Source organism: Synchiropus splendidus, chromosome 4 (genome assembly GCF_027744825.2).
Source record: "Synchiropus splendidus isolate RoL2022-P1 chromosome 4, RoL_Sspl_1.0, whole genome shotgun sequence".
In the NCBI taxonomy this organism is placed as follows: Eukaryota; Metazoa; Chordata; class Actinopteri; order Syngnathiformes; family Callionymidae; genus Synchiropus; species Synchiropus splendidus.
The window spans coordinates 27,249,685-27,258,709 of record NC_071337.1 but is presented as its reverse complement, the minus strand read 5'-3'; the positions used below and the strand labels follow the sequence as shown (position 1 = coordinate 27,258,709).

The 9,025-nt window shown below is 40.7% G+C and overlaps 1 protein-coding gene across 1 annotated transcript; it reads right to left on the bottom strand.

Annotated features, from left to right (window-relative positions):
- Positions 1-1,044: 1,044 nt before the first annotated feature.
- On the bottom strand, positions 1,045-3,179 carry rps16 (ribosomal protein S16). The gene is made up of 6 exons (XM_053863134.1): positions 3,063-3,179; positions 2,923-2,974; positions 2,456-2,557; positions 1,470-1,566; positions 1,345-1,392; positions 1,045-1,233 (listed from the first exon to the last, which is right to left on the bottom strand). The coding sequence occupies exons 2-6, from the start codon at positions 2,968-2,970 to the stop codon at positions 1,088-1,090; spliced, it is 441 nt and encodes a 146-aa protein (XP_053719109.1). The 5' UTR covers positions 2,971-2,974; positions 3,063-3,179; the 3' UTR covers positions 1,045-1,087.
- Positions 3,180-9,025: the final 5,846 nt, after the last annotated feature.

Here is a 9,025-nt window from a genome sequence, read left to right as displayed (position 1 = left end):
GGGAGTGGGCTCCCCTGCTGCTTTGATTATTGGTGGGCTATAAACAGGCCTGATCCCCTGGGGAGCCGGCCGAGCGAGAACGCTGGCTGCCCACAGAGAGGCCAACAACATCTGGGCCTCAGGATCCTCACACCGACCTGCATGAGAATCGGTGGCGGCTGCACAGGGAGATGCAAATAGGGAGTCAATCTGGTGCTGGTGGGGCGACTCAGATCCCATGTTAGCGATCTACCGACAGGTGATGATGTCGGTCATGAGGAGCTGGATCATTATTTTTAATTATTTATTTTTTGTAACATACTGCAATAGGCAAGTAGATCAATGTTATGACAATAAATATAATACAAGGATGTTGTTAAGGGCAAATGGCATTGTTGCTTAAAAACAGCATTGGACCAATAGACGGTCCATGAGAAATAGAATGTGATTAATTATATGAATATTATATATTACAATTAAACAAGTAGGATGTTAGCATAATAGGGAATTCCATTCCACAGTGGCATTCGATATCAATGTTGCTTCTGTATCAGCACTGATATATTTTTAATAAAATTAAGTTTCACCTTGGATTTGCAAGGGTCAGACGCCTTGTTTTTCTTCACTCTGGCGCTCTCTGCTGGCGACACTGAATAGCAGCGAATGGGCAAAAGTACATTGCATTGACAGTCGCAGCTGTATGTGACCTCGTTTAGGCACAGCTTTGCCATCCATTCAACCTGGGTGAAAATTATATATTAATTTAATATTCATACAGCAGTGATGAAGGAGCTTGACTTCAATCTTCACAAGTCACAATATTGCAGATGCACCCTTTTAAAGCAGCAAAGTGCCTGACCCATCACCCTTCTAAAGTTCAAGATGTTGGCTGACTGCATCAAAGCAGGCACCCATATATATATATACACCCTTATGTATGTGTATATATATATATATATATATATGACCCTACATCAGACCAAAACATGTCTGGTGCAACCCTGGACCCTTAGCTGGCACGTTATGACTTCAGCCCTTGCCTGACCAGTGACAACAAGACAGGAGTTTTCTGTGAGCGTCCACTTTATTATGAAAATGTACAGGGCGATTAACGGTAGGACTTCTGGTAGCGGGCACGAGCTCCAGGTCCACCGAACTTCTTGGACTCACAACGACGGGGATCAGCAACCAGCAGGGTCCTGTCGTACTGGATCAGGATGTCCTTGATCTCCTTCTTTGAGGCCTCATCCACATCTGAGAGAGAGAGAGAGGAGAGCCACCACAAGTGAGTTCACTCTTTACACCAGACACCAAAGTTAAAGAAAAACACCTCATCTTGATTTGAGATGCAACATAGTCACTTACATTTCTGATAGTAGGCAACCAGAGCCTTGGAGATGGCCTGACGGATGGCTGGAAGAACACCAGTATTTTAGTTGGAAGTAACACATTTCTGCTCACCGTTTGGGCATGCTGCTGCGGCTACGTACCATAGACCTGTGCCACATGTCCACCACCCTTCACTCTGACCCTGATGTCAACAGCAGCGAAGCGCTCCTTGCCCAGAAGCAGCACTGGCTCCAGAAGCTAAAGGGAAGATCACAACCATTTAGAGGTCACTTTTAGCCAACAGAGCAACACACAACCATTGGATCCAGAAATCTATACTGCGGTCATAGAAGGAAGTTTAGACTGAAAACTGTTTCAAAGTAGAAGGTCTAATTTAGTTACTGCTAAAAACAGCACAAGACAAACTCAATAGCAGTGTTGTTAACATTACAACACGTGTAAAAGATCATTTTATTGATCGGTAATGACATGAAGCACACTCTGCAGAGCAAAGACAACTAAAATATCCAGGACAGGTGGGATGGTGTATCAGAGTTTAGACCTGACAGGTTCTCATCAGTGCAATTAACAAGGTCTTTCTATGAAAAAAAAAAGGAGACCCAAGTCTTTAACCATTGAGAAAAATATTTAAATCTGTTCATATTCTTGACTTTCAGCAGAAGCTTTGCTTCAGAAGCAATTTCCCTAGTTTCACATGACAGCACATTAGCTCAGTAGTATATTACTAATACATGAACAGTTTGCCACTGACAAGTGTTAAAATCTGTGTTACAGAGAGTTACAGCCTTGTCGACTTATGTCAACAAGCAACTAAAATGTAGACAAGGTTTTCAGTTTAGAATGTACAGCCATATTGAGTTACACATTTATCAATGTTCAGTGATGGTACTGTGGCAGTATTATGGGATACTACAATTATTTTTTTCATATCTGGTCGGAACACCACCTAAACATTACCCTTTAAACATTGTGAAAATTTGACTTTACTGGAGGCAAGCGTGACAATTATTTCAAGAATAAGGACCATGTGGTAGACAGAGGAAAGAGACTTCCATACTCATGGTCCAGAGCCATGAGCCACATTTGTCATCACATACATTTTTTTTCCATCACAAATCGAGCCCACCTTGTACTGGAGAGTGGCAGGCTCCACCATCTCCAGGGGTCTGCCGTTCACCTTGATGAGCCCATTACCCCTCTTGCAGTGGGCAACTGCAGTGGCAGTTTTCTGTAAGAGCCAAGGGAAAACATTCAAGTTATTCACTTTACTGGTATTCGGCAGCGAACAAGACCTCAGGGTATCCTCTATATTTTCCCTCTACTCAAGAGTGACGGCGAAGCTCCGACTTCCAACATACGAGACACCAAACCGGTGACAACACACAAACTACGCCACAGAAAATCAGATAGCTTTCAAATCAACCCGCCGAGTGTCTGAAAATATAGTCGTGTGTCATTTGAAACGCGTAACCCAGAATTATATCGCACAGAAAGTAATGAATAGCGCTGGTTAGCATTAGCACGATTAGCTCGCATGAGCTCGCCATGTATGCTAGCCGCCGCACGTGTGGCACAATCAACGGTTTCACTCACTTTACGTCCAAAGACCTGGACCGATTGCAGGGGACCTTTAGCTGGCATGTTTCTGAAACACACAGGGCGAATAATTAGACTTCCCACAGCATTTATTAACGTATTGAGAAGGATTTAGCAGATGGGTCTGAGAAACATACCGTCTTCAGCCGAGGTGCCGTACGGAGAGACCGAACGGGTTTCACAAGGCGAAAATCAGGGGCTGCTGCACGACAATTGGCGTCACTTTGACGGTAAACTTTGCGACACTTGGTCCTGGTCGCCCTCCATTTTGCAGACATAGAGTAAAAAGTAAAATATTAATATTGTCATTGTGACATATCAATAGATTCAAATTGTACATGTTCATTTTTTGTATCCATGTTTTAGCAGGTAAGTTCCGATTATTGCTATACAGTAAAGTATTTTCTTTGAGTTAAATTTACCTGAATTAATACATATATCAGTTGTATGATATTTGTATTTAAATATATTATTTTTCATTAAGTTTTAGTCGTTTAATTACACAAGCTTGATATAGATGAGAGGTTGTATGGACATCTGTTGACAGAGCAACTTAAATTCATCTTATTCGTATAAAGATTCATTAAAACCCAATTTCCTTTTTATATACTATACGGTAGATTATTTTTAAACTTTTTCACTCAGTTTTCATTGCATGCCTCATCTTGATATCTAATCTAGTCTAAGATTTATGTGTTGTTTTGTGTTCGAATTGTTTGTATATTTTAAGCAACATTATTGATATAGTTTATTGATGTTTTACGTATTTATTGTAGCAATATATAACCCTTTGTTTAAAAAAATCAATTAAAAAAAAAAAAAAATTTAAGCTAGTGTCACAACAACGTTACAACAGTGACCTCTAGTGGTTGAATATTATTTTGCTTTTTTTCACATGACAAAATTACCACCATGCTTTGACTAAAATAAACATTCAAATCTAAAGTCAACAATCCTGTTGGTTTCCAGTTTCCACATCTATTATTCTTCTAATCTTCTTACACTGCTTTAAAGAAGTAAGAAGTAAGTATGCAATTTTGGTCTCAAGTGCTTGAAACATTGAGACCTGAAGAAATTAACAAACATGGTGAAAAAGGAAGTGGGCCAACTGTATTTTTAAAACCACTGCATGGGGCAAAAATGTGCACAAAAAAAGCAGACAGAGGTGTGAACCTAAGATCTTTCTCTGAAAGGAGTCAATAAGCAATGCAATGACTGGTTCAGAGTAGAAGTGGAGCGACATAGCAGCATGAGAATCTGTATACAGAAGCATGAGTCATGTGTGCAGGGAGCAGTACCAACTCTGCTTGACATTTACTGGATGGAGTGTTTACAGTCTGGGCTAAGAGTTAACAGTCACCTGGATGCTTTTGCCATCAAACGTTAAAGTAACTCTAAATTTAATCTCTCACCTTTCACTCTTTGTTATATCAGACATTTTATCACATTATATTATATATTATTTGTGTGACAAATCCACTTTGGTTTGTGTCTTACAACCAAATTCCTGCCTCTTAACATTCCCTCCACAACGTGCGGAGTCTTTACATGGTTGGTTTTATAGGTGTCAGCCACAAAATACTTTTTGTCTTGCGTTTCTGGTTATGTCTTGCTTTTATTGGGGAAGCCTGCTCAAACATCCCATCGTGTGTTGGCATGGCAGCTGCTCCAAATTTCATTTATGATTTCAAACCTTTTCATCTGTAAAGTACCAAATCAGCGTCATTTGATCAAACTCAAAATTAGCAGAATATTGGAAGCCATCCATAAATTCTCCAAGTTCTTGAACTCAAGAGAGAGAAGAATGAGAGCCGGAGACAGAATAAATAGGCAACTTTAGAAAAGCTATACAGCAGGACGACTGTAAATCAATTAACACAATGATGATGCTCATCATACATTTATTGACAAATATCATAGACTGTATAAGAAACATTGCCCACTAGTCTTGTACAATAACAAATATCACAAGAAGCCAAGGATCACTGGAGGTCAACAGAATGCATGCCAGAAGAAAAATACTTTATACAACAACAACCTGATAAAAAAAAACAAAACAGAGAGAAGAAATCTAAAAAAAAATACAAGAACAAGTATAATGCAAAGGACAAAGAAGCATTAAGTATAGAGCCAAACAATAAAGAGAAGATATCTAATTGTGAACATTGGACTTGCTAAGCAAGTGCAGACATAAATAAAGGGCAAGTGGAAACTAGAGTGGGCCTCAGGTCCATGTTCATGTGTAGGGCAGTCAAGGAAGACATTATGGATATGGTATCAAGTTTTGTTAACAAGACATCTGTGGACAGCGACAGCATCAATATGAATGCGGGAAAACAGATCGTAGACTGCATCCGTGAGCCGTTGACATACATCTGTAACCTCTCTCTCCAAACGCCAAGGTCATCCACCAACACAAAGAAGGGGACAAGTAATACTTGAGTCATTTCAAGACTGATATCACTATGACCTCAATTCTCCAAAGTAGAAAAACACTGTGGTGAGGTACATTCTTAGAAAAAAAAATCTCCTGAATGAGAGACAGATTGCACAGAAGCAAGAGATTGACCGCCGCAGAGTTGATGAGGTAACTTAAATGATGAAAAGTATGTTATAGGTATATTTCTGGCTCTCAAAAAAAGCATTCGACACCATTGACCGTGGCATACTGGTCGCAAAGCTGGAAGGTTATGGGAACAGAGCCACAGCGAAAGGCGGGCTGAAACGCTATGCGAGGCAATGGTGCATGGAGGTAGAAAATAATAAATCATGTAAGAGAGTGATAGAATGTGGAGTGCCTCAAGGCTCAGTTTTGGGCCCTAATTAGTACATACTGTATTACACTACTGTGAGGTGTCAGAACAATGAATCATGTTGTTTGCAGACGACACAAATTTGGAGTGGAGTGGAAGCTAAAGCATTCATGGAGAACACTGAAATGGAAATGGAGAAAATTAAAACATTGCCTTGATCTAAATAGACTCTCCCTCAATGTATAAAAAAACAAATTCATGGTCTTTTCAAATCGAAGTGTGCACAGCAATTTGTCCTTGACAATCGATCGAAAGTGATTGTATGGATTTTCAGAGGAGGAATTTCTGGGTCTCAGCCTAGACCAGCAGCTCACATGGAAACAGCAGAATGAAAATATCCAGACAGCTGTATATAATGAACAAATGCAAATACTACTTGAATGAGAGAGTGTTGAGAACACTGTATTGTACACTGATATTGCCATACCTACTCTACAGAGTCAAGGCGTAGAGGAACAGCTGCCCAAGTAATACAAGATCACAGTTTCTGCTACAGAACAATTCCATTCGAATAATGTACAAGGTCGATTACAGAGCACATCCCAATGAACTGTGTGCTGAAGCAAGATCAGTGAAGTTACCTGAGTTAGTGGAGAGACAAACACAGTTAGTCATGTTTAGAGCCAGAAATGGACTGCTACCTGATCAGCTACAAAGACTGTTAAACTATCTCCTGATGAGGAGGAGCAGAGAAGAAGAGGGGGCTTCCACTAACCATAGGCTAGAACCACACTGAGACACACTACAAAGGAGATGGAAAACCTGCACAAAATGATGTTCTTCAAGAAAATGGATCTGATACTGAAACTGCAAGATCACTCCAGAGAAGAGACTTAAGATCAGAAGGAACTGACAGTAGAAATGTAATGTATTCACAGTGTGTTAGAGGAGATTTGAATATGTTTTGTGAATAGTCTTAGCAGTTCTTCTTATCTGAACAGCAGGACACTTTTCATCAGGAATCCAACATACATATAACTGTATAGCACTGACTGATGCACTTTCTGAAATTACAAGTGCATCCACATGAGATTCAAACTGTGTGAGACATCCTTTAAGGCAAAGAGCCTAAAAGCTTCCGCTTCGCTCCACTAACATCTCTCCACTTTCCAGGAATGCAAGTTGTGAAACAAAGTTCAGCCCTAATGTATTTTCGAAACGATAATTTGTCTGTTACACTGGAGGGTGTGAGTGTGCATTAATTATATAAGTATAAATAGTTTTTGACCATTTTACTTTGTAAAAGGTGGAAACAAGTTACGATCAATGGCCACTCTGGTTGAAACATGAATTTGCTCCTGAACAGCCAATACTCTGTATGGCAACTGTGGAGAGTTAAATACGCTGCTGAAAAATACATACAGGGGATGGAACCCAGTTGTTTGTCAAACTGACCCTCAAATTTCAGTCACTGTGGAAACATGGTGGGACCCCAAAATCAGATTTTTCCCTATCTGTACAAAGTCCAGACTGCAACTTGCTGTCAGAGGATGGCAGCCATACAACTATTTTGAGGTCCCACTATCAAATCTGAACTTGCATGTTTACGTGGAGTAGATACCATCAAATGTGTGTACTGCAGAGTCCAGCTTCTTGTCCAGCTAGAGAGACACTAACAAATAAAGACAGCGCCATATATGTGCATTTCCTCCCCCCAGGCTTGTGGAAACACATCACCTGAAGGTGCGACCCCATGACCTCGTCTTGTCACAGCACCGTGAGCATGAGACAACGCTCGCAGATTTACTGGGGAGGAGATGCTGATCCAGGCCTAGCACAGCATCCCATTTGACCATAATAGGCCTGGCCCTGGGTGAAAAAGTGTTGTCGGTAATTGAGCAGAAGAAGAAGATCTGCTAAAGCCAATGGGCGGAGAGTCGGTGAGGGGCGCACTGAGGGTCTGTGAGGTATATACAAGTGAGATCACCATGGCGACCAGGAAAACTCTTATGAAGCAGAAGAGTGGCTTGCCTGAAAAGACGATATGAAATCCACTAATCTCAAGTGGAGAGCAGGATGATTTAAAGCTGCAGGCCTTACAGCTCATATCCTTCAGTCCGCGTCCATAAATAACTTTGTCTGCCTCAATAATAAACTCAGAGACATTATTCTGCATTTTATGACTCATGCTTGTTGTCACTTGTGCTCTCCTGCGCTGACGCCAAACTTGGACAATTTTAAAAGACACTCAGGTGCCAACACAATGATAAATAAACCCTGAGTATTCACTGTTTTATTTATTTATTCCAGGTCATGCAGAGCACTTACTAAAAGGCTCGACAGATCTTGTTTATGTTTATACACTATACAATAAACATTTTAACACCCGCTGAACAATTGAAATGATGCTTTTTTAAAAACATTAACCATTTTTTCCAGCCTTTCTTTTACCATGGCAGCTGTAAATATTGACCGACATGTTGAACCCTGGTTTGGGCATGGGCCCCTTCCATTAATTTGTCTATTTTAGCCTACATTTAGCACATAGTGGTGAGTCTCGCAGCTGTCTGGAGCTCTGTCTGCTGCAGTCCAGTCTGCCTGAGTGGGGGTCAGATGTGTCCCGGCAGAATGCAGTGCTTTGCAGACAGCACTTATGAGTTAGATTGTATTTTCCTCTTAAAAAAATATAAGAAATATATTTGACCTGACAGTCAGAAACAAAATTGTTGTTGAGTGACTAATACCTTGTGATGACCAGCCAGCCACATTATGACGCAGTCTGAGCTAGAACCCCAGTTTTTTTGGCAAGATATTTGCCCTTTGCTCGCAGTTTCAGCAATGAAGAGCACCCAACATACAGTAGGCATCACAACCAGTTGCACATACTGTGGCGCACATGTTAGTACTGTACCGACCACTGTCCTCAGCATAATAGCCAGATAACAAAAGGACCTGGGCATCATTCAACCAGTGGTTACAATGTAGAACAAATTTGTACGTAATGGGACTTTTATTTTCATTTAATTACTAACAACTTCATCTTAAAAAATGCATTGTATAGTAAATATCTTCATTTAAATTCTCTTTATTTTTCATTTTCATGCTTATTTTTTCAAGTGAATGTGTGATGACAATGCAGAAACCCAAAGTGGCTCAGCTGTTCCAGCCGAGAGGATCCCATCTTGCCAACATAACAGCCCTTCACTCACCATAAGTCCACACTCTGTTTCACTCACAGACACATGGGGACACACACACAAACACACAGCACCTTCCTCTCCATCAATCTCTCTCTAACTCACTCCGCTCGCCCACACAATCTGCTGCATCACCCTCTTCTGGTTCCA

Bases quoted from the DNA above. Each gene is read 5' to 3' on its own strand.
- rps16 (XM_053863134.1), bottom strand. From the start codon at position 2,970: ATGCCAGCTAAAGGTCCCCTGCAATCGGTCCAGGTCTTTGGACGTAAA. The intron at 1,393-1,469 runs GTACGTAGCCGC...GTGTTCTTCCAG, and splicing joins ACATGTGGCACAGGTCTATG to CCATCCGTCAGGCCATCTCC. The intron at 1,234-1,344 runs GTAAGTGACTAT...TCTCTCTCTCAG, and splicing joins GGTTGCCTACTATCAGAAAT to ATGTGGATGAGGCCTCAAAG.